General features: G+C 39.7%; 1 protein-coding gene across 4 annotated transcripts in view; it reads right to left on the reverse strand.

The window, feature by feature from the left end:
- Positions 1-26,498, reverse strand: part of cep192 (centrosomal protein 192) — a 143,352-nt gene that overhangs the window by 103,449 nt on the left and 13,405 nt on the right. For 3 of the 4 annotated variants that reach the window (XM_080194688.1, XM_080194689.1, XM_080194686.1), the window contains exons 2-12: positions 24,138-24,315; positions 23,220-23,342; positions 18,300-18,472; positions 17,608-17,663; positions 15,091-15,238; positions 14,056-14,204; positions 11,694-11,846; positions 7,147-7,294; positions 4,050-4,351; positions 3,791-3,901; positions 337-745 (exon numbers count right to left, since the gene is read on the reverse strand). In XM_080194688.1, coding sequence (XP_080050814.1) covers positions 337-745; positions 3,791-3,901; positions 4,050-4,351; positions 7,147-7,294; positions 11,694-11,846; positions 14,056-14,204; positions 15,091-15,238; positions 17,608-17,663; positions 18,300-18,472; positions 23,220-23,342; positions 24,138-24,295 — 1,930 coding nt within the window. In that variant the 5' untranslated portion in view covers positions 24,296-24,315. The remainder of the gene's footprint in view (positions 1-336; positions 746-3,790; positions 3,902-4,049; positions 4,352-7,146; positions 7,295-11,693; positions 11,847-14,055; positions 14,205-15,090; positions 15,239-17,607; positions 17,664-18,299; positions 18,473-23,219; positions 23,343-24,137; positions 24,316-26,498) is intronic. The other variant, XM_080194690.1, reaches the window with a different exon arrangement.

Genomic DNA, 26,498 nt, shown 5'->3' on the forward strand with positions numbered 1-26,498 from the left:
GCGAAAAATATCAAGATGCATTTGCTTGCTTGATATTATCAATTCAAAGTTATATTGTGGATATGTGGCTCAGGATTCCACTTTTACACGTTGATGGCAGCTAAAGAACACAATGTTCACATGTGTGGGAGTGCTGTGGCCTCAAGTGTTACCAGCAGTCAAATTGCTTCTTTTTAATGATAAAAAGCTGCAGAATATTAAAGCCAAGTGTAATTAATAATTTCATTAAATAACCTCTCAGAAATCACAAACAAAAATCAGCTGCAAAATACCTAGCACCTTCAATCTCAGCCAATATGACTATGTAGTCTAGAATTAGTAACTGTAAGAAGATACCTTCTCCGTTATCCCATTGGGAACACCCAGTGCTCCATTCAGTTTTCTGTTGCTTATGGAAAGAAGAGGTTTTTGAAGAGACCTGACATGTCTCAACTGCACTTTCATCCGGATACACAGGTGACAAGTAGGCAGCAGCCAGAGGTGGGTCTGAATCAGCATTTAAGGTCAGATCAGCATCACTATCACTTCCTGTAACTGCTGTCTGACCTATTGTCATGTCTCCACAAGGTCCACCTCTGAGAGTCAATTCGCCATTGCCACGAGGTGAGCAGGTGATCTGAGAAAGACGAAAAGGGGACCCTTCAACAGTCAAAAGTAACTGATCATCTGAGGTAGTATTGCCACCCACAGAGCGAAAATATACAGAATCCAGCTTCATTTCATTCACACTGGGATTTACTGCATTCTGTGGAACCGAAAGAGAAATAGATTTAGGCTACCTACGGCTTCGTCTTTAAAACTATACTATTATAAAAGTCATCTGAAATAAAACAATGCTATTGCATGCACAATGTTTTTAGCTAAAAAAGTTAGCTAATTAGAAATAAAATTATTTCAAGGAAGTAATGATACTGGTTTCCTGTGCGTATTTTACAGAACTGGGTGACAATTCTTTAGCCCACTGCACTGTTGCTTCTCCTGACTGGGTTGAAACCATTCCAGGCTGTTGTAATATGTGCCAGCTCTCCAAGTTAATTTGGAAATTTCTTTGTGAATTTACTTTGCAGCCTTTATTGAGTTCTAACTCTCAAATTCACAGCAAAACAATAATTCAGGACTTAAAATCTTAATAGGGAATGTTCTAACTTAAAACCAACCAAACCACTCGTTTCCTTGCTTGTCCAACTCAATCAGCCTCACCCTCCATATCGACCTCCCCATTAATGATCATACCACCCTCAATAGCACCGTCTCACCGTCACATGATTGAGAGCCTGACTGTTCCCCCTTTGTCCTTCTCCTGAACATCCTGATCATTCTATAGATGTTAATTATCACAGCTCAATAACTAACTATGGACAATCTCCTCAATATCTTGTTCATCTGCCCCAGACATCAGGTGGGATTCTCCCAAAAAATTCTAAGTGCTGAATTTGCATAAAAACTGGAGTAAATCCCACTTCTTTTTTTAAAAGCAGAGTGAGTTTCAAAATGAATCTCCCACCCTGTATGCGTCAAAAAGAGCACTAGAGGATTCATTTGAAAAAAAAATCAGTGAGCGGGGCTTATTCCCACTGGACAGGATGGCAGCGTAAATGCTGAACAGGCCACTGCGCATATGTCAATATCGGACCTATCCCTCAAACCTCCCTTCCAAGTGATGCAAGAATAAATAATGCAGAAGAAGAATATAAATATTGGGTTAATTAAAAGGAACTGAAGAATAAGGGCTCCAAAATAAATTTAGAGGAAAAATTTGGGTTAATGAGCAAATGATTTGAATCACAGATGTCACAGCTGACTTGCTGGGTAAGTTAAATGGTATTAACTTTGTAAATAGATTGTTTTAGGGTAAATCTGGTTACTTCATTAAAGATGGAGTGCTTCTAATTAGAAAGATGGAGATTTGCTTATAGCAGATGGAATCAAAACTCGACATAAAAATGGCCCGAACGTAACTGTAGGAAAGCAGAATTTGGAAGTACGTCTTAGCGAACGAAACAAACAACCAGGAAATTGTAAACTTTAAAAAGCTAAAGGTCCAAGACAAGAGTCAAAAATAAAATTGGGTGTCTTTCCTCAAATGTTCCTGATAGACAGGGGAATTAGGGGTTATGGGGGGAAAGCGGGAAAGTGGAACTGATCCACTTCAGATCAGCCGTGACCTTATTGAATGGCGGGGCAGGCTCGAAGGGCTAGATGGCCTACTCCTGCCCCTATTTCTTATGTTCTTATGTTAGAAGCATTAAGAATAAAATGGTGCAAATGAAAGCCTGAGCATTTTAAGAATTGTGGGACTATGAAGATGGTAATGAATTCAATATGGAGGCTGTTCAGCAATAACAACATGGTACGAGAGATAGCTTTTGTTTTTGCAAATGTCATGGACAGTGCAACTTTCCATGAAGATATGCAAGAGAAATACCACCATTCTCCTTACCACAGCATGGGTAAACATCAGTTACTATCAAAGTGGTTTCACCACTTCACTAATGGGGATGGTTGTACTCAATTGGAAGTTGGCAATTGTCACACTGCTTTTTAAGAAAGGAGTGAGAGAGAAAATAGTGAACTATGGACGTCATGGAGTTGTGGGTACATATTAACATGGACAAAGGATTGGTTAACAGATAGATAGCAGAGTAGGCATAAACAGGATTTTTTTTCATATTAGCAGGCACAGCATAGAGGAGTGCCACAAAGGTCAGAACTGAGTCCTCAGCTACAAGCTATATTACTGACAGAGACAGAGAATAACTTATTTAAATTTGCTAATGAGACCAGGCTAGGTGGAAAAGAAAGTTGTGGGAGGACAGAGAACGACTGGAAAGAGAAATTGACACGAGGTAGGTGAACAACAAGATGAAGTAAGAGTATAATTTGGTGGTGGGGGGGCTGTGGAAATGTGAAGTCATTCGCTTTGGTTGCAAAAGTAGAAAAGCAGACACTTTTTTAAACAAAAGGTAAGAAACTTGCAAGTGTTGATGACCAAAGAGACTTAGTTGTAGTTACACAAGAAACAAAAATGAGCATGCAAGTACAGCAAACAATTGGGAAGACAAATTGCATGGCCTTTATTGCAAGGGAATTTGTGTTTAAGGGTGAAGCAGTTTACTGAAATCGTATAAGGTTTTGGTAAAACCACAACTGGAATACAATGTACAGTTCTGCCCTCCACATTTAAAGATATACTTGCATATGAGGTGGTACAGTGAAGGTTCACTAAATTGGTCCCTGGGATGAGAGAGTCGGTGATGTGGAGATGCTGGCGTTGGACTGGGATAAACACATTAAGAAGTCTCACAACACAGGTTAAAGTCCAACAGGTTTATTTGGTAGCAAACGCCACCAGCTTTTGGAGCGCTACTCCTTTGTCAGGTGAAGGAGCAGTGCTTTGAAAGCTAGTGACAACTGTTCTATGCTAAAGGATTTCCTCATTAGCTGTACAATAGACTACATAGTGAATGACTTCAAGGGAGCAAACTCTAAAACCCAAAACAGAGCTCAGCAAATGTTTAATAAAAATCCTCATGAGGAAGAATCTTTACCAGAGATATGCTGCTGTGAAACACTCTCTCTTACCCCAGGACACTCACCAGGCAAGTCTGCCCAGAGCCCTCATTCCCATTATTTCCATCTTGCATAATTCTCTCACTCAAGTTATATCTTAGAGATTGACCACAAGTCAACACTTCTTGAAGTCAGATATCGATGTTATAACAGATCAGTAGAAATTACAAAGTTATTTAAACATTATAGCAAGCATTATATTTCAATGAACTTCACTTACTGAAGCTTCCTGGCAATGACTCGAACTCCTTCTGGAGGATAAATTAAGAGCTGCTCCAGGATTACCAGTAATGACTTTTCCATTTCCTATTGGGCCTAAACGACCCTCTGTCTAAAAATGTATTGGAAGCAGTGCATAAATAAATTGTATTCCACAATTATGCAAATTTAATCACTGCAGCAACTCAAATCTATGGTATAGAGTTCATTAGGTTGAAAAGTGAAATGGAAAACTAAACTGTTTTTATTTACTTTCTTACCTCATTCTGATCGGCAATAAACTCCTTATTTTCTTGTAATGGAGCTGCACTGCATGCTTGATCTTGTCCAGCAATATTCCTATCTACTATTCGGGTGCTTCGCAAATCATCATATGTTGCAGTATTAGTGGGAACATTTGCTGCACCACCATTGTCATCCTCTTCTCCAGCTATATTTCTGTCCACTATTTCACATCCCCACCGATCATCGTAGGTTGTAGAATTAGAAGGAATAGCTGACATACCAGTATTTCCATCTTCTTCATTTCCACTGCTACCATCTCCTCCACCGCCTCCATCACCTGTAAAATTACATAGTTGTAGTAGTTGTGCCAAGCACTAATAGTTTATACAAAAGATATGTTCTGGATCAGTAAGTTCAAATGCCCAACTGCTACTCATTATATCATAAAAGTAATATACAAAGTAAAACAGTTACAAAGTAAAACAGTTAAGTTGCAGATGAACAAAGAAGCAGGCCATTCAGCCCCGCTACACCATTTAATAAGGTCATGGCTGATCTGATAGTAACCTCAAATGTGCCTCCTCCTGCCTCCAAAAACCCATCATCCCCTTGCTTACTGAGAATCTATCCACCCCACTTCCACAACCTTTTCAAAGAGTTCCAAAGACTCATGACTGAGTGAAAACAATTTGCCTCATCTCAGAAAACGAGAGAAAAGGGCTATTCAGCCCTTTGAGCCAGCCATGGCTGATCCACTTATTTCAACACCATACTCAAGCACCCTCCCCATATTCCTTGACACCTTTAGAGTCGAGAGATCTATTTCCTTCTTGCGTCTATTCAGTGATTTGGTCTCCACAACTGTGGTACAGATTTCCACAGGTTCACCACCCTCATCTCAGTCCGAAATTGCCTACCCCATATCCTGAGACTGTGAACTCTTGTTCTCGAACCTCAGCCAGTGGAAACTACGTCCTTGCATCCACTCTGTCCAGCCTATCACATTACATGTTACAATGAGATCCTCCCTCATTCTTCCAAATTGCAGTATGTACAGGCCCAATCTCTTCTCTTACGACAATCCTGCCATCCCATGAATCGGTCCAGTGAACCTTTGCTGCACCTGCTCCATGGCAAGTATATCCTTTATTAGATAAAGAGACTAAAACTGCACATTATACGCTAGGTGTGATCTCAACAAGGCTCTGTGCAGTTGCAGTAAGACATCTTTGCTGCTATACTCAAGTCTTCTTGAAGTCAGTGCCAACATACCTTTTGACTTAATTGCTTGCTGTGCCTGCATGCTTGCTTTCAATGATTGGAGGACAAGGACACACAGGTCCCTCTATTAACATTTCACAATCTATCATCTTTCAAATAAAACTACCATTCTGTTTCTCTGTTCAAAGTAGATAACTTCACATTTATCTACAATGTATTTGCCCACTCACTCAACTTGTTTGAACCACCTTGAAACCTCTTAACATCCTCCTCACATAACACCCTATTCTGCATCAAACAAACTTGGAAATGTTACTTTTGATTCCCTCATCCAAACCACTGATGTATATTGTAACTTTTGATTTATTTTCACTGTATGCTAATACACATGACAAGTATTGTTTCTTGCGTGCTATACAGACAGAGCATACCATTCATAGAGAAGGAAATGAGAAAATGCAGAATGTAGTGTAGTCATAGCTAGGGTGTAGAGAAAGATCAACTTAATACAAAATAGGTCCATTCAAAAGTCTGACAGCAACATTCTTGAGTCAGTTAGTATGTGACTCAGACTTCTGTATCTCTTCCCCAATGAAGGGAGAGAGTATGTCCGGGACACAGTCCTTGATTGTACTGGCTGCTTTGCCGAGGCAGCAGGAAGTGTAGACAGAATCACTGGATGGGAGACTGGTTTGCGTGATGGACTGGGCTACAATTCATGATCTTTTGTAATTTCTTGCAGTCTTGGGCAGAGCAGGAGCCATACCAAGCTATGATACAACCAGAAAGAATGCTTTCTACTACCTGGGACCCAAGCACTGATCTCTGCAGGACCCCACTGCCTGCCTGCCACTTCAAACATGACTCATTTGTTCCTACTGTTGTTCCTGCTAACCAATCCTCAATCCATGCTAATATATCCCTATCAATCCCATGAGCTTTAATTTTGCACACTAACCTCTCTCAATCTTTCCTAATGCAAGTGTGGACATTATGGAAGGGGCAAGATTGGATTCACCTGTGATGACCCAAGTCTCAACCACCTGCTCACACTCACTAACATGGTAACGTGAAGAATGAATCGTCATCATTCAAATATTTTTCAGATCCCCATTTCAGAGAGCACAGGATGTGAAGCTCTTATAGGTGACTCAGTTTGAGAACTTCTGATCTGAGCCCTCTGCAGGTGCCCAGCAGAAAAAAGGCAAACTCTACCTCTTTAATTAGTACGCCAGTATCTGGGGGCAAAATACACGGAAAAAACACACACTAATTTCATGATAAACACTACTTCATCTGCTGAAACAGAAAATTATCCAGGTACAATAAACCATGGCAAAACCCAAGTGTCAGATAGATCACTGAGCGATGCTAGATGCAGTGTGGACCAAAAGACGTTTTGATACTGACTCTCCAGGTGAGACCATAAAAAGTTCAACTGCTCGAGAAAATGCTACTAATAAACACTTCCATCCTAATTTGTCCTCGGAATAGAAAACTCCTTTGCACAGCTGGACCCCACAGTTTCCAAAAATGACTTTAAAACTTGCCAATCCTCAAAGATTCAGCTGACAACGTAGTGACCTTGCTTCAGGTTTTTAATAGGAATCTCAAAAGTGTTAACAAGTTCATCTATAGAAAATAAAACTTCCTTTGGCTAGCCAACCAGTCCAAAAGTTGGCTGTATACTGCAAACAAAAGGAACGGAGAAAATAGTCTAAAACTTCAACAAAAAACTGCGAAGAAACTACTATAGAAACAAGTGTTAAAACAGGAATGACAACCACAGACCAGCTTTCAACAGAAAGGGATAAGGAAAGCAAACACTGGCAGAATAACACTCCGAGTTTTAGCTAGGTAATAATATGAAAATTGATTATGTAGCAGTCTTCCACACAGTAACGTGCTTACCTGCAACTGGTGAGTTGATAACCTGGCCTTCTACTGATCTTGTGAATTCAAATCCAACATCATTTAGTTCATCAAGTGGTCCAATTGATTCATCAGAACTACCACCTTCCAATCCAGGCCTAAAGCTGGGATGATTGCTCGCTTCAAGCTGAAATTTACAAATTAAGATAGTACACTGACAATTAGTGTTTTGAAGGTTCCTACACTGTTTAATAAGCAAATGCACAGCTTGCAATATTACTGCAATCTATAAATGAAAAATATTCATGTTCAATTCCCATTTTATATGAAGATAATCTATTTCAGGATAGCAATTCATAAGTCAGGACACCAGAAAAGCACACGATTAAACTCCCCTATAACATCTTCCACATTTAAATAACGCATCACCATTTATCATCCACGTTCACACAAGAGGCTCAGCAGGCTGGTAGTACTTGTCAAACCATGCCCCAACATGAATCACCAACTTTATGAGCAGCTGGAAAAATTTTCCAGTGATAAGAACACAAGAAATAGGAGCAGCTGGAGCCCCTATGATCTATCAAGCATGTTCTGCCATTAAACATGGTCATGGCTGATCTCCACTTTCCTGCCTCTCCCCACATGCTTTGGTTCCACAATGTCCAACAATTCGGTTATCCCAACCTTAAGACAGTCAACAATGGAGCAACCACAACCCTTTAGGCTGGAAAATTCCAGAGATTCATAACCATTTAAGGGAAATATTTCTCCTAATTTCAGTCCTAAATGATCAGTCCCTTATCCTGAGGTTGGGCTAGTGTTCCAGATCCCCCACTTGGAGGGAACAATCTCTGTCTACCATGTTGAGACTCAGAATCCTATGCATGTCAATGAGATCACTTCTCATTTTTCTAAACTCCAGAGAATAGAAGACCCAATTTATTCCACCTCTCATCACTGGATAACCCTCTGATCCCAAGGACCAACCTTTTGAACCTTTGCTATACTGCCTTAAATGCAAGCATATCCTTCCTTAAACATGGAGACCAAAATTTCACAGTACTTTTGGTGTGGTCTCTAGTGTAACTTGTAGAGTTGACCGAGAACCAGTGGATGTGGTTTATTTAGATTTTCTGAAGGCTTTCAACAAGGTCTTACAGAAACAGACTACTGTGTAAAGTTAAAACACATGGGATTGTAGGTAATGGCTTTTGATGGATAGAAAGCTAGTTAGCAGATAGGAAGCAAATAGTATACATAAATGGATCTTCTTCTGATTGGCAGTCAATAACTAGTGGGGTTCTGCAGGGAGCTGTGCTACACTCCAACCGTTCACGTTATACATTAATGATTTGGAAGAGGAAACTGAATGTATTATCTCCAAATGTGCAGATGTTACACAGTTGGGTGGGAGAGTGAGCTGTGAGGAGGATGCAGAGATGCTTCAACATGATGTGGACGGTGGGGTGGTGGTAGCGTGCCACTTCGCAGCGCCAGGGACCCAGGTTTGATTCCCAGCTTGGGTCACTGTGTGTGGAGTTTGCATGTTCTCCCAGTGTCTGTGTGGGTTTCCTCTGGGTGCGCTGGTTTCCCCCCACTTTCTGAAAAACATGCTGGTTAGGTGCATTGACCCAAACAGGTACCAGACTGTGGCAACTAGGGAATTTCACAGCAACTTCATTGCAGCGTTAATGTAAGCCTTACTTGTGACTAATAAATAAATTTTAACTTTAACTGAACGTGTGGGTAATCTGCATGGTGGATGTGGTATAATGTGGATAAACGTGAAGTTATCTATTTTGGTAGCAATAACAGGAAGACAGATTATTACTTCAATTTGTGTTAACAGAGAGGGTGGTGTCATCTCTGTATGTATACAGGTTCAACAGGCAGGAAAGGCGGCAAATGGTTTGTTGGCCTTCAGAGCAAGAGGATTTGAGTATAAGGATACATGTTTTGTTGCATGTTTGGGGTGCCCCAGGGGTCGGTGCTGGGGCCTCAGCTATTTACCATTTATATAGATGATCTGGAGGAGGGAACCGAGTGTAGGGTGTCGAAATTTGCTGATGACACCAAGATTGGGGGAAAGGCAAATTGTGTGGAGGGTGTGGAGAGTCTGCAGAAGGATCTAGATAGGCTGGGCGAATGGGCCAGGAAATGGCAAATGGAATTTAATGTTGGCAAGTGTGAGGTGGTCCACTTTGGTAGGAAGAATGGTAGGAAGGACTATTACTTACGTGGCGAAAAACTGCAGCAGGCGACGGTGCAGAGGGACCTCGGGGTCCTTGTGCATGAGTCGCAAAAACCCAGCCTGCAGGTGCAGCAGGTGGTCAGGAAGGCGAATGGGATGCTGGCCTTCATAGCGAGGGGGATTGAATATAAAAGTAGGGAGGTCTTGCTGCAGCTGTATAGGGCATTGGTGAGGCCGCAGCTGGAGTACTGTGTGCAGTTTTGGGCGCCGCACCTGCGCAAGGATATTTTGGCCTTGGAGGGAGTGCAGAGGAGGTTTACTAGGCTGATACCGGAGTTGAGGGGGTTGAGCTATGAGGAGAGGCTGAATAAACTAGGCTTGTACTCGTTAGAGTTTAGAAGAATGAGGGGAGATCTCATTGAGACGTATAAGATGATGAATGGGATGGATAGGATAGAGGTGGAAAGACTCTTCCCGCTCAAAAAAGACAGTAGGACTAGGGGGCACAGCCTCAAGATAAAGGGGGGGCGGTTCAGAACGGAGTTGAGGAGGAACTTCTTCACTCAAAGGGTGGTGAATCTCTGGAATTCTCTGCCCGTTGAAGTGGTGGAGGCTGCCTCGCTAAATATTTTTAAGAAGCGGGTTGATGGGTTTTTGATAAGAGAGGGGATTAAGGGTTATGGGGAGAGGGCGGGAAAGTGGAACTGAGCCACGACAGATCAGCCATGATCTTATTGAATGGCGGGGCAGGCTCGAAGGGCCAGATGGCCTACTCCTGCTCCTATTTCTTATGTTCTTATGTTCTTATGTTCTTATGCAATTGGTGAGGCCAGCACCAGCAGTATTGTGTACAGTTTGGGTGTCATTACCTGAGTAAGGATGTCCTCACTAATAGAGGGAGTACTGTGAAGGTTTACCAGGTGGATTTCTGGGTCGGCAGATCTGTTATATGAGGACAGACTAATTTGGTTAGGATTACATTCACTGGAGATTAGAAGAGTGAGGGGGGATGTCAGAAATGAATAAAATTCTAACAGGTGTAGACTGGGTAGATTCAGAAATAATGTTCCCGGCGGCGGCGGGGGGGTGGGGGGGGTGGAGTCCAGAATTGGGGTCATAAGTTTGAGGATAAGGAGTAAAACCTTCTAGAACTGAAGTGAGGAGAAATTTCTTCATCCAGAGGGTGGTGAATGGATGGAATTCACTCCCACAGAAAGGAGTTGAGGCCAAAACATTATCTGATTTCAAGAAGAAATTAGACATAGCTCTTGGGCTTAAAGGGATCAAAAGATATTATGGGGGGAGGGAGAGAAAAAAAAAAAATCAGGATATTGAATATGATTAGCCTTGATCAAAATGAATGATAGAGCAGGCTCGAAGAGCCAAAAGGCCTACTCCTGCTTCTGGTTTCTATGGTCTCACCAAAGCCAATTGTAGGACCATGTCCTTATTCTTTATACTCCAATTCCTTGCAATGAAGACAATTAAGATGTATCAACGACAGGGCAAATGTACTATGCAAGATAAACCTAAGTTATTTAAAACTACATTTAGTTTAAACATTACAGTTGTGTGAGATACAGAGTTGTTCCCATGTCCATTTGTTTCCTCAACAATTTTCTTGCAAAAAAGTGTGAAGCTGTACATGTGCCCTATGGTTCAAGTGGCCATCATTCTCACATGCGCACACACCTACATATAGTCATTTTTCCACATGTTTAAACTCAGGGGCATGTGGCATCAGTTGTAGCACTTTACCACTGCTGAGCTAACAGCCTAGACCAAAATTCAATTCGGAATCCTTTCTGAACCTTTATGCTTTGCTACTTAAACCACTGGCAGCATTCACTTGTACAATGGAAATTTGGGATCACACTAAAACCAAAAGTCAAACAACTCATTGTGTTGAATGTAATTCTTAGATTACATACAGACTTAAAGCAGAGACTGCACTGTCTTTCCACTGAAATTTTATATTTAGAGGTAGTCTCCACTCAAATAACAGAATAAACTTGTGTTGTAAACCTCGTCTTTATTTCCCCAATACTCTGGTTAATTTAATTTTTCCATACACACAAATCTTTCCAAATTTCTGGCCCTAACATTTGGGAATTCATAACTGCATCCCATATTAATAATTTACTGGACTCCAAATGTTTCAAAAGCTCCAAAGCTATAGATTTATTGTCACACCTGGTCTTGTGTATAAAATTCAAATGGATACTATGATGATCTTCAGAAGCCAATGTAACTGTGATTAATCCCTATCAATTCATTTTTTGGCAATTTGAAACATAAAACCATTTCAGTATGAAGCCATTGTATTTATTTAACTTCTCATACAACAAATCTAGAAAGCAAGATTTTTAGAATTATAATAGAATTTACATACCAGTTGCCTTGTTGAACTTGACAACTGTAATTGTCCTTGCAAAGCACTCTGTTGCTGAACAGCCTCTAATTCATCTTCTGTATCCGTATCACTTGATGGTGCAGAATCCATTCCAGTTGCTGCTTGTCGAACAGGAGGCATCTGAAAATTACCCTACAACATTGTAAACAATTCTTCAAAATTGTTTTTTTTTTTAATTTTAAAAAAATTCTTTAAGACTGTTGGAAAGAGCATGGGCAACTAGGGATGTGTAATAAATGCTGGCCAGCTAGCAATGCCTATGTCTCACAAATGAATTTTAAAAATGGCAGGCATACAAGCCAATAATCAAGAGACCCCCCCCAATGATACTGAGTCTATTTTCACCATAGCAGAGTAGGTCAAGAAAAAAATCTAATAGATGCTTTTAAAATTATGAAGAGATCTGGTAGAGTGTACTATTAGTTCCTCTAGTTGGACAGAAAAGAATGATAAAATTTTACATTACTGTCACAGAAATAAAAGTGCTAATTCCCAGGGAAAATTCTGCAATTCAATTATATAAGTATGCATGAGGTTTAGAAGACATGTGATAACACTTTTCAATGTTAATTGAAATATGGTACTCCAATTTTAGTTAATTGTAATAATCAAATTGTGCTCTATAGTACAAAGGAATAGGCCATTGTAAAAGTCTTTGCTGCATCAGTGGCACCAAGTCTAAGATATCACAATGGTATTCATTGATGACAAACCTCAAGTGATTTAGATTTAATTGTGAAATACCAGATTTTACCAGTTAACTGCACCTAAAAACAGTAACATTGGATCTAGAATTCCCAGTTCAAAATCTTAATTTGTGCATCAAGATAAAAGTAATTATGGCACAGGGTGGAATTATTAAGAATCCTCACACACAGATCACCTGCATCCAAAGGTTTACAGAATCAGAGTGCAATGTAGTGGAGGGAATCACGACACCACACCACACCAAAAGGAATGTTGTACCGAAACACGTCAGAGTAAATACTGCGTCTACTTGAATATTGATTACAAATTTCCCATTTCAGAGAAGGCACTTCTAACAAAACTATGAACTATGTAGGTGCTTCTTCTATGTTTACCAAGCCCAATTATTACCTTCTAATTCGATTCAAATTGCAAATCCTTATGCATTTCAACCCCAGGTCACCCAGAAAATGCATAAACATTGTGCAACTGTGTTTATTGCAGTTCCTTGAAAATCAACCTGTTTTGCAGGTAAATGTGCAAGTATTAATGAATTGTAGATCAATGATGACTAGAGATAGGTTTAGCCAACTTCTGACCCGATTCGAATTCAAAATGTCAGGTACAAGGTTTGATTATCTGTTACTGTCGCTTAACACCTAGGACCCAGTTGTTTGCTTATATTTAAGTGTGGTCACAATTCTAATTCTTGACTGCCATTGTCTTGGGATGTGAACAGTATGATACAAATGTAAATTACAGATTTGCTAGACAATGGACAACTAACTGAGTCGCAGTGAGATTCATGCACTGGTCAAAAATAATTATAGACACCAAAATATGCCAGGTAAAAAGTGTGCATCTTATTCTAACCAACCTCAAATGTTAATAGGCCATCCACCTGACTAACTGAAGAGATACATTTGATTGCAGCTTGCTCAGTCAGATTCCGCAGTTAAGCAAAGTTGAGGTGTTTAATTATCTTCAACCAGAAATGCCCCATGGATGATCCTACTTGACCTCAAGATCTTATGGCCTCAGATGGCAGGCTGCAGCTAATTCAATTGATTCTACAATTCACTTAAGTTGTTCTAAATTTTACACTTTGGGCTTTGAAAATAGTTGTACATTATTGACAGCTAGCAGTGAAGAAGGTGTTACTGTATTAACAGGTATGATTATTTAAAGAAATATTCAATGATGTAAAAATGTTACCAAATAGGTGTGTTATGTTACGCTGGATAAGACTAAAACAAGTAATTCAAGTTTTTCTTGGACCATTTCAAATAGACATCTAACATGTTACTGGTGAATCTGAACCTTCTTTGCCACTTTTTAGGCTTCCCTGCAGGCAAATTAGGGCTTAAATTCAAACTTACAAGAATGGGTACAAAAACTGGCATGAATTACTGCATGAATGCGATTCAGGGCCATACAAAAATTAACCAAGGTGGAGAAACGAGCAGTGGAAAGTGATAATTATAAAAACTGCAGTTCTTTTGGGATAGGTGCTCCTATTGATTCACACAAACGTAAAAAGGAAACTGTCACGTTTCATCTGGAGTTCATGAAAAAAATTAAAATTTTATTTATACCGTTATAGTTGAACAAAGGCATTGATATACAATGCATTGGCAGGGCTATTGAGTTTTACCTGTTGCCATCTGCTTTCTTGAAGTGCAGCATGAACTTCAGGGAGTTCTTGTCCTTCAGTGTGACCTCTCTGCATTCCTGGTGGGACCAACTGTTTGAAATAAGCTTCCAGTCTATCATCCGGAAATGCCTCAGCATCAAACTCATCGTCTATTAAAATATAAGCATTATTAATTTTTGAGAAGCAACTTGTATTTACATAGCACTTTTAATGTAATAAATATCTCAAGGTACTTCACAAGAACGTTGTGAAGCAAAATAAGACACTGAGCCACATAAGAATATCAGATGACCAAAAACTTTTTGAGAGAGGTAGATTTTAAGGAGCGTCAGAAGGAAAGCAAGGTAACAAGGTGTAGGGAGAGAATTTCAAAGTTTGGAACCTCGGCCACTAAAGGCACAGTGACCAATGGTGGAGCAACAATGATTGAACCAGTGGAAAAAAAAATACTAAACTATTAGTCAACATGTTGAACAATATTGTGGAAAGTTACGATAGGGTAATGAAAGTGAAACTGTTAAAAGAATCGGTATTCAGATGGTACAGATTTATGGTAATTGCCAAACATACCAAAAGCACGTGAATCTTTTAACATGCTAGTTAATTATTATTTGCAATGCCCTGCCTAAAAGGATGGTGGCAGTTCAATGGTAACATTCAAAAGGGAATTCAATATATACTTAAAGACATTGCAGTTATTTCAAAAGAGGGGTTGACTGGAAGCTACTTCAAGGAGCCAGCACAGGCATGATGGACCAATTGAACTTCTCTGCTGCAAGATTCTAAAACATTCCAGCATATACAAAAAGAATAATTCTCTTTTCCTGAATAATGCAAATAAATTCACTTGAGAATTCCTGCTGCATTGAACAAAAATTGTTTTAGACACTTAACTTTTTAAAAATAATAAATCCAAAGCTCATCTGTTAAAATTATTCCACTTCAGAACCTTTCATAAGTTCAACTTTATGCTTAACTAATAGTACTCACAGTCACTGAGGAAAATAGGACAACATCATTGTGCACTCACTGTACCTGTGGAATGGTCTTCCAAACTTGCCAGTGTCAACAGCCTTTCATCTTCTAACAAACTTGCTAGGCTGTCACTGTATCGTCTTGAGCTCAAATCCTCATCTGTTTGTTTAATAGCAGAGGAGTTGCCAGGTTCCTTTCTGCCATCAACCTAATGATGTACAAGACAACTATTACAAGTTCAGGATTAGTTCCAAAAAAAATGCATCAAAAAAAAAGGTGAACAGTTGTGGAATTTGGTCTTACAATACTTGAAACTGGCTATCCTGTTCGCTGATAGGGGTGATCTATTAATACTATAATTGTAGCATATGATAATTCAGTGCTAATAATACAAAGTAAATTTGAAGTTTAAAATATAGAGGTGAAACAAAAAGAATTACTACAGTATGAAGACAAGAATGAAAATTTGTGAAGGATTTTAGAAATACCAAGAGTAAAGGGTAAACCTGATTGAGAGTTTAAAACAAAAAGAAACCTAATGGAAGATCAAGGAATGGCAAAGATACTAATAAATATTACGTTAAACTAAAATGAGATAGCAGGAATGAAGGCGCACAACAGCAGCAGATTGAGACATTCAGAGAGGACAATTATAAATTAAGACGGCTGATGGTCTAAATAAGTCACCAAAGGACATGACTATTTTGGTTCCTCCAATTCAAAAAAAATCCATTGATCATATTCTGTGCATTGTAGTCAACTTTCTATCCTTACGATCACATGTCCTTCAATATCCTGCACCTTAATGTCAGTCTAGGGGTCAGATGAGAATGTTTTTTTTATATATAAATGAGGGGAAAGGTGATTAAAATTTAAAACATGTACACTGGAATGTTACAGCCATTCACTCTGGCGGGATTTTCCCAGCCTGCTGCAGTGAATGGAGATCAGCTGGTCTCCAAATTTTCTGACCTCACTGCAATGTGAGAGTGTGGCGTGAATGGCTGGTAAGACCGCGCCCGTAGGCTTTATGAATTGAGATAACAGGAATGAAAGAATATAATGCCTGTGGTGGAGTTTATCCTTGAACACAGGTATAACGTCTGCAATTCTTCAGTCCTCTGACACACTTCTATAATCTATGAAAGATTGGAACATTACGTCCAGTGCCTCTGTGATTCCTACCCTTGCCTGTGTTCTTGGATGCATTTGGTAGAATCCTGGTGACTTAACTAAGTACAGCCAGCCTAATTAATACCTCCCCTAATAGGATGTTTGGCCCAGTGTTTCTCCTTTCTTGATAAAGACAAATGCAAAATACTCACTTAGTACTTCAGCAACACCCTCTGTCTCCACATGTAAGTCCACTCCCCCCCCACCTTGCTTCTGAATCAGAACCACTTCTCTTTTTACTGCCCATATACTTCACCCTTCTATGTTAGCAATCACTTTTTTCCTCATACTCTTTGCTTCTCTCTTATTCACTTCCCCTCCGAACTTTCTATATTCAGCCTAGTTTTCACTTGCATTATCAATCTGTCATTCTTGCCCTTTCTCTGCTACATTGTAATCTCTCCTTCCTCATCCAAACAGTCTTGGATTTGCTTTTCTTACTTTTCCACCTCAAGGGGCATGAATTTTGACAGCACCTGAAGTCTCTCCTCTTTAAAGGCAGTCACAGTTCTAATATAGTCTTGCCTGCCAATCTATGATTCCAATTTATCGGGGCCAGATCTGTTTTCAATCCACTAAAATTGAACATGTCCCAATTGATTATTCTAACTCTAGATAACTCCTCGTCATAGTCCACAGTAAACTAAATTTATATCTTAATTTCATTCTACCGTGACCCTATCCATTAACTTAAAATGTCTTAATCCAGTACTATTGGTCTTTCCCAATTCATTCTGTATTGTGCTTTTCCTACCAAAATGTTACCACCCGGTCTTATCCCCCTGCTAATTTAGTTTAAACCCTCCCCAATAACACAAGCAAACAACCCTGTCAGGACACTGTTTCTGTTTAGGTGCAACCCATCAGGCCTGCAGAGCTCCCATCTCCTACAGAGCACGTCCTAACACACTAAGGATCTAAAGCCCTCTTGAATTGCATCACCTCTCCAGCCAGACATTCATCTGCTCTACCTAATTTCTATACACAAGCACTGGGAGAAATTTGGAAATTTCTATCTTCAATGGCATTGGAAAGGTGTTAAACGAATACTTCTCAGCAATCTTCACTCTGGAAAAGGAGAACATAAGTACGAACCAGGGAGCCTCATAATAATAGTAGAGAAACACAAAGAAAATTCTGAAGGAGAAAATTAATATCCTTTTGGAAAGACGTAGGTTGATTAGGGACATTCAGCAAGGCTTTGTCAAAAGGAGGTCATGCACAACAAATTTGACAGAATTTTTTGAAAATGTGCTCAAGGGTGTGGATGAGGGAAATGCAGTTGATGTAGTTTATACAGATTTTAGCAAAGCCTTTGACAAGATTGAGAAGGTTGAAGCACGTGGAATTCAGGGAAACTTGGCGAGATCAAGAAGTACAATTATGTATTTTGGTTGCAAATACCTTATTTGGTTTATCATTAGTATCATCAGTCAAATTATCCAATCCAGGAGGAATTTCTGCAAAAGCAAACAAACATAAGCAAAGAAAAAGTGAAAATAATTAATAGTTTGAATTCAATTCAGGATATGATCATCGCTGGCAAGACTGATCCGTGGTGACCATCCCTACTGGATCTAAGATAACAGTGGACCACCTTTTTGAGGTGCTCTAACATACCATTAGGTGTTGAATCAATTTGATACAATGGGGTAGCTTGGTACGCCACTTCAAAAGAGCAGTTATAAGCCAATTATGTTGATATTGGTCTGGAATGGCCTCCTGCAAGGAAGGCGAAAGGACTCTTTTTTGAAGCAGTTCTTTTTATTTTCTGATTTTCTATTTCCAGACTTAAAAAACAGAATTCAAATTCTCAATGTCATGGTAAATGATGTGGGGTCCACATGAAATTGAAAATTAATTATATTTTTGTTCCCTTGCAAATATGCATGTAAAGCATGTAACAAAATGATTGATGTGTTAGTAAAGTTCAATTTAACTCAATCTTCACCTTTAATTCAGATCCAAAGGTGCTTACAATGGCATGCTCAGTTTCAACTAAGTTAATTTGATAATTCAATCCAATCCAAGAAAATCTTTTCCAGCATTTTATTAAAAACCTAACTGAAATATTCAGAATGGCTGCTCATACATACCATCCAGTTTATCCATAGACAATAATCCAAACTTGCTTTCTTGCCTATTATTATGTTGTCCTGCTAATGAATGTTGTGAATTTACTTCTGAAGGGGAAGAAACAAATTCATCCAAGTGCTTTTCCATCACATCAGGAATACAGTGAGCATCAAGGAAGTCATCAACATGTTCGCTTAAAAAAAAGCACAAAAAAATTCGAAGAGTGGGAAACACACATCAGTTCAGAAGATTTTAAAATATGCTTCATTTTGTAAAATTAAGCTATGGACCACAGATTCAAAACTGAATTATCTCTGCTACAATCAAAATTTTTAACTCTTCCCCTAATATTTCCTCCTCATTTTAGCTCATTCCCAAGTGACTCAGGGAAAGCACCTAGCACAATGAATGCCAATAGTATTCATCAAATGAACTGCAGATAGGCATATTCGGATGCTCTTTCAGAATTATATCCTACAGTGAAATGCATCCTTGTTTTACGATCAAATAACTAAAGGAAGTCTTATACATGATATATTAGGTACATGCAAAGAACTCTGACTACTTCATTGAATTTTCTTTTGCAGCTACAGATAACAGAATTCTGCTCTGGTTTCTGTCAGTGATTTCTACAAGGTTATAGGAACTTGGATTTCAATCTGACGGCTGATTAAATTGATATGAGTTTTCATTATTTTCAAAAGTAGAAGTTAATTGTTTATATAACCAATAAATAACATTCAAACTTCAGAACCATCAGGTGTTTCTCATTGTTCCAAACCTTGTTTATGACCATTGCAAATTAGCATCCAATTTACATATTTCATGAAATTAAATAGTAAATGCCCTTTCTCTGATGCATCTTCACAGAAACCTGCAATAGTTTGGGCTGCACAGTGGTTCGCAATTCTACCTCATAGCGCCAGGGACTCGGGTTCAATTCCAACCTTGGGTTTCCTCCAACAGTCCAAAGATGTGCGGGTGAGGTTGATTGACCATGCTAAATTGCCCCTTAGGTGTCCCAAGATGTGTAGGTTAGGGGGATTAGCAAGGTAAATACCTGGGAGTATAAGGGATAGAGTCTGGGTGGGATTGTTGTTGGTGCAGGCTCGATGGGCCAAATGGCATCCTTTTGCACTGAAGGGATTCAATGAATCTATGAAAACCATCTTTGCTGGTCAATGTCAAGGATTTGTAGGCAAAATTAAAGCCAATGAGGTTAAAGGGTAAATGACAATGTGAATCCAAACTATGCCAAGAAGACACACTGTACAGATTAATCATGAACAGTTGTTTTTCATATTAGAGGGTTAATATGAGCGCTATTCACCAGGATCTGGTATTTGGACCACTGGTCTTTTTAATGCAAATTACAGTCTGGATTTGGGTACAGGGCACCTTTTTTTTAAAAAAAAAGTCTACAAATAACACAAAACTATAGTAAAAGCAACTGTGAAATAAATGGACATAGTAACTGAAAATTAACATAGAGAAGTACAAGTCGGTGTTCCATTCCACTTTTAATGCAGCTCCAAATTATAGACTTACGTTCAGAAAGGCTTCTTTAAAAGACACTTCACTTATTTCAGCTTTAAAGGGCAATCTACATTGGCTTTCAAATAAGCAATGCCTCACTTTTGCAGCTTTAGCTCTTGTGTGGCCTTGTCCCTCCATGCCTCTAATCTCCTCAAGCCCATAATCCTTCACGGTGCTTTCTGCATTCCTACATTCTTGAACGTCCCCAATTCTAAATCACCCCATCATTCTTAGGATGGCCAAAATTGTACATTGTACTGAGTTATGGTCTCAGCAGTGCCCTGTACTGCTGTAGCAAGACTTCACTACTTTTGCACACCATAAGGCTATCAGTTTGCATTCCTAAATTATTTATTGTACCAGCATGATAGCATTTTGTGATCTATGTGCAAGGACACCCAGGTCCCTCTGTATCACCTCGCCATTTAAATAGGGAGGGTTTAAACTAAGGGGAGGAGGAGGAGGAGGAGGAAGGGAGAGAGACCAGAACAGCATGCCATTAAGTGTAGGGACTGAGAAAAAACAGGGGAGACTGAAAAATATAGCACAGAGCAAGGAGGTGTCAGAAAACCATGGGGCTCAGTGGGACTGAAGGTCAGGAGTGCATTTGTTTCAATGCAAGAAGTATAACAGGTAAAACAGATGAACTGAGAATCTGGATGACTGAATGGAATTATGATATTACTGCAATTATGGAGGCATGGTTAAAGAAAGGACAGGACTGGCAGCTCGATATTCTGGGATATCGTTGTTTAAGACGAGACAGAAAGGGAAACAAAAGAGTTGCATTGCTTATTAGGGAGCACATCACAGCTATGTTGAGGGAGGAGACATTGGAGGAATCTTGTAGTGAGGCATTATGAGTGGAGCTCAGGAATAAGGAAGGTGAAATCACAATATTGGAAGAGTACCATAGAGTTCCAAACAGCCCACAGAAGACAGAGGAGCAGTGGTGTAGTCAGATACTGAAAAGGTATGGAAAAAAAAGGGTAGTTGTGGTGGGTGACTTTAACTTCCCCCACATTGACTGGGACTCCCTTACAGCCAGGGGCTTGGATGGAAAGCAGTTGTTAGATGCGTCCAGGAGAGCTTTTTCTTACAGAGGTGGTGGTGGTGGAAGCAAGCACATTAGCGACATTTAAAAGACATCTGGATTGGTATATGAATAGAGGGGGAATAGAGGGATACACACTGATTAAGGACAGAAGGTTTTTTTGTTAGGTTTTGTTCGAACATCATTATCCTCACAGGCTTGAAGGGCACATTTTCCAACACCCACTCACTTAACCCAACTGCATCCCTTTGCAGAGTTTGCAACCTCAACTTGATTTCTACCTATTTTATGGGTCTGATGGGATATATCCCAGAATACTAAGAGGCAAGGGAGGAAATTGCCGTGGCCTTAAGAAAAATCTCTGTATCCTCACTGGCTACAGGGAAGGTCCCAGAGGATTGGAGAATAGCCAATGCCATTCCTTTGTTTAAGAAGGGTAGCAAGAATAATTTAGGTAATAAGAGGCCATTAAGCCTTACATCAGTGGTAGGGAAATTATTGGAGAGGATTCTTCAAGACTGGATTTATTCCCACTTGGAAATAAGTGCACGTATTTGCAAGAGGCAACATGGTTTTGTGAAGGGAAGGCTGTGCCTCAGTAACTTGATTGAGTTTTTTGAGGAAGTGACAAAGATGACTGATGAGGGTAGGGCAGTGGATATTGTCTACATGGATTTCAGTAAGGCCTTTGATAAGGTCCTTCATGGCATACTGGTGCAGAAGGTGAAGTCGCATGGCATCAGAGGTGAGCCAGCAAGATGGGTACAAAACTTGCTCAGTCAAAGAAGACAGAATGTAGCAGTGGAAGGGTGCGTTTCTGGACAGAGGGCTGTGACAAGTGGCATTCATCAGGGGCCAATGCTGGGACCTCTGCTGTTTTATGAATATGTACTTATGAGGAAAATGTAACTGGTTTGATCAGTTTGCGGATGACACAAAGGTGGCGGATTTGCAGATAGCAACAGCAAGATATAGATCAATTGGAGACTTGGGCAGAGAGAATGCATTTTGGAAGGTCTAATACAAATAGGAAACATACAGTAAATGGCAGAACTCTTAAGAATATTGATAGGCAAAGGGATCTGTGTATACAGGTACACAGATTACTGAAAGTGGCAATGCAGGTGGAGAAGATAGTCAAGAAGGCATTTGGCATGCTTGCCTTCATCAGCCAGGGCACTCAGTTTAAAAATTGGCAAGTCATGTTGCAGCTTTATAAAACCTTACTTTGGCCACACTTGGAATATCGTGTTCAATTCTGGTTGCCACACTACCAGAAGGATATGAAGGCTTTGGTGAGTTTATAGAAAAGATTGACCAGGATGTTGTCTGGTATGGAGGATTAACTATGAGGAGAGGCTGGAAAAACTTGGTTTGTTCCCATTGCAATGACGGAGGTTGAGGGGGGTCTTGATAGAAATCTACCAGATTGAGAGAGGCATGGACAGAGTGGATAGTCAGAAAATTTTCCCAGGATGGAAGAGTCAATTACAAGGCAGCACAGGTTTAAGGTGCAAGAGGTATACAAAGCAGATGTACAAAGGAGATTTTTTTTTCTTAAACAGGGGGTGGTTGTTGGGGGAGGTAATGGAGGCAGATACAGTAGAGACTTTTAAATGTATCTTGACAAATACACGAATAGGATGGAAATAAAGGGATATGGTCCCCGGAAGGGTAGGGGGTTTTAGTTAAGTCAGGCAACATGGTCAGTGCAGACTCAGAGGGCCAAAGGGTCTATTCCTGTGCTGTAATTTTCTTAGTTCTTTGTATTTTGTGTTGCCAGAAAATTTAGCTACAATTTAGTCAGTCCCATCCTCGTCATTAATATTTGGAACTCCAGCAAAGGTCCCTACGGTGTTACAGTTGGCCAATGTGAAAGTTGCCAATTTATCCTGATATAGTTTTCTGTTAGCTAGCCAATCTTCTATTTATACTAATATATCACCCTCAGCACCATGAGCTAATATTGTGCAGCACACTGAATGCCTTTTGAAAATCCAACAGCACATCTGCTTTCACATTATCCACCCAGTCCATTACATCCTAAGAACTCTAAATAAATTCTTGGAATGCGATTTCTCTTTCATAAAACCAGGTGAACTCTGCCTGATTGCATGGTGATTTTTTTAAAATGTCCTGCTACAATCCCCTCAATAATGCATTCCAATATTTTCCAAATGACAGATGTCAGGCCAACTGGCCTATAGTTTCCTACTTTGTCTCCCTACCTCCCTCAATGTCTCCTCCTCTCTGTCCAACTTTAAGACAGCCCCTAAAAACTTTTTTTCCATCATCAACTTCTTTTTCTGCAATTAAAGTTCTCAAAGCATGAAAATGACTAGATACTCACAGTTCATCTTTAAAACTGAGTGCAAACATTTTACAGGTTTCAGAATTCGAAACATTCGATGGATGCATGTCGACTCTGGAAAACCTTCCTTCTTCCAAGTACGAAGTTTGAATATCTGGATTTCTGCAAAGAATTTATATGAATTCACATAAGAATTAATATTCATTTGCTCAAGAGTAATAATGCTGTTATTTCATTTCTCAGGAAAAGGGGGTGGTTGACCAAATTACCCAATTTTCATACTGAATTATACTTGCAGCATTTAATGTTAATGACTCCCAAAAGGTGTTACTTCACTAATATTCATGCAGCATTGACTCAAAAACTAATGTTCTATTATATCAAAACAGGGTGGAATCTGAGCAGATTTTTTCGAAGTATCAGGCTCAGACAGTAATCCAGTGCGAAATTCCAGCTGCACAGACCAGTTTTCACACCAGATCTTGAGCCTCAGAATGAAAAAGTGAGGGCAGGGATAATGTTGTCACTCTGGCAGGGCAGGGCCTGATAGAACCAGCAAGGTTGGCTTCAAGAGATCAGAGTGCCCTTTAAAAGGTGACAGGGGCTGCTTCTTCTTCTCCTCCTCCTCCTCCTCTCTCTCTCTCTTCAGGGGTTCTTCCCTCTGCAGAAGTATCACCGCTGCTCTCTTTGCCACTCACTTCATGCAATTACCCCCATCACTGCCTGCTCTCCTCTCCCACCACACAACTGAACCACATCCCCCCTTCCATGGGACTTCAACAAGGGCCCATCCCTGGTAAAGCTCCCTGGCATAGGATGGCACTGAGGGCCAGTGGAATGAAAATTCTTAAAGCCAGGTCATTCACTAATGGCATTAGCATTTAACAGGTATGAAATACCCTTTGTAAATTTAAAAACAGTCAATAAGAAACAAATGCACATAAATGTACAGCTCACCTGTTGCCGCAAGTTTTAGCAACTGTTGATGCAGCCACAGGGAGTCCAAAATTTGAAGAAACAGTGACATTTTCTAGTGTTTCACTGCTATTGCCCCTCACAGACTGCAACAGAAAGCTTGGAAAGGTTTCATCCTCCAGATTCCTGATACTTTCCATTTCAAATATTTGATCTTCACCTGCAAAAGGGTGAAATAAATAAATGGAACAAAACATGAAGAAAAAGAGAGTATAACATCAATACTTTATTACTGTAATAGATTAGTTCAGTTGTAACATTCTTGCCCAAGTCAGATCATGAATTTAAGCCCCACTCAGCACGTTCATATAATCTCCAGCTAACAGTTCTGACAGTAATGAGGAGATGTGGCCTTGTTAGGTTAAGCAACTCTTGTAGCGGGCATAAAAGATTTCATACTTCAAGCTATATGAGGAATAGTTCCCAGTATCCTTTGTCAACATCCATCCCTCAAGTTAAACCTTTAAAAATAAGTTACCTGGTCATTTATTAATTTAGTCTCAGGGACTTTGATAAGCTCAAACTTGCTGCCATATGTAGCCACATAAAAAAGTGATTTTATTTAGAAGTGATCTATTGGTTGTGAAGCACTTTGGGATTCTGAAAGCGTGATAAAATACCTTACAAATTCAAGATTTTTCTAATGTAATGCAGGCACTAGTATGATTACACATCTAGTATGAAAGACACACGCTTACGAACCAAAATGTGAACTGTACACTAACAACAAACCATTTAAATTCCTTTTAGATAACTGAATAACGTGCAAGCCACCTTGCACACTGTGAACCTCTGATACACGCGCAAGCATTATCAAAGAGGTACTTCATGCCGCAAACTACAAAGCTGGTATATTAAAACAGAAATATAAAAAACAATAGCAAAACAACAGATTCACAAAACCAGTTTCAAAATAGAACAACTTGAAACTTCAGTAAGCTCAGTAATGATGCTGTGCTATTGATATATTTTACGTTTAAAGGGGACTGTTTAAAAATGCAGTCTTTTTTTAAATTTGATTTATTGCCATATGTAAATGGTGTTAGGAATTGTCACTATACAGACAAAGCATACCATACATTGAGAAGGAAAGGAGAAGGTGCAGACTGCAGTATTACAGTCAAAGATCAACTTAATGCGAGTTAGGTTTTTGCATGGATCTACTATCTGAAGGCAGCAGGAAAGAAGCTGTTGAGTCAGTTGGTACGTGACTTCAACTTTTGTATCTTTTTTTCCAACGAAAGAAGATGGAAGTCAATCGGGGTGCATGGGGTCCTCAGTTATGCTGGCTGCTTCTGTTATAAGCAGTTGGTTTATCTGGAAGGAATAGGGCAGATGCTGCAAGGCGGGATAAATTACTCATTTTATAAAGCCTTCTGCTAAATAAACACTTAGATGGCTAAAATGTGGCAAGGGTTCTTTTCTTTGGTAACACAAATTCATAAAGCCTTCTGCTAAATAAACACTTAGATGGCTGAGTTTGTGTTACCAAAGAAAAGAAGCCTTGCCACAAAAAAAAGAAAATACTGGAAAATCTCAGCAGATTTAACAGCATCTGTGGAGAATACAGCTCCTCAGATGCCATCAATCTTGCTGAGATTTTTCAGCATTTTCTTTGTTTCAGGTTCCAGCAACCACAGTATTTTCTCTATCATAGGATCCTTGGGGTGTTTCTTTGATTAAAGTAATGGAAGGTGAGTTCTATATACAGGATATAGTCATGTGATACTAGAAAGGGAGGAGCTAGGTTTGTAGCTGAGAAAAACAGCTGTCATATTTCAGGGTACAAGCTTAACTTGAATAAGAGTGAGCTCCTTCCTTTGAATTCAGCAGTCTGTAGCCTCCCGCTCCACAGCCTACCTTTCAAGATTGTCACTAGGCAGTTTACTTACTTGGGAGTGCAAGCGATTAGCAAATTTAGCAGGCTTTTTGGAGCTAACTTTGCTCCACTCATGGGGTGGACGGAACAGGACCTCAAAGATTGGTCCACCCTCCCGTTGCCTTTAGCGGGCTGTATCAATGCAGTGAAGATGAACATACCTAAGTTTTTATATCTCAGTGCATCCTGGTGTTGATACCCCAAATCCTTTTTTCATAGACTTGATCGGCTCATTTCAAGTTTTGTCTGGAATAGGAAAACCCAAGAATATGGAGGACAGTCTTGCAAAGCCCTAAACGGAAGGGGGTATGGGGTTACCTAATTTTCTATTTTGTTATTGGGGAGCCAATATGAGAGCAGTAGTGTGTTGGGTGCAGAGAGAGAGAGAGAGAAAGAAAGAGAGGCAACAGGAGGTTCCTTGTTGGCTGCAGTTAGAATCCTCCTCCTGTGCTCCATCTTCCTTG

The sequence above is a fragment of the Carcharhinus amblyrhynchos genome, chromosome 8 (assembly GCF_965287045.1).
Source record: "Carcharhinus amblyrhynchos chromosome 8, sCarAmb.v2.hapA, whole genome shotgun sequence".
Taxonomy (NCBI): Eukaryota; Metazoa; Chordata; class Chondrichthyes; order Carcharhiniformes; family Carcharhinidae; genus Carcharhinus; species Carcharhinus amblyrhynchos.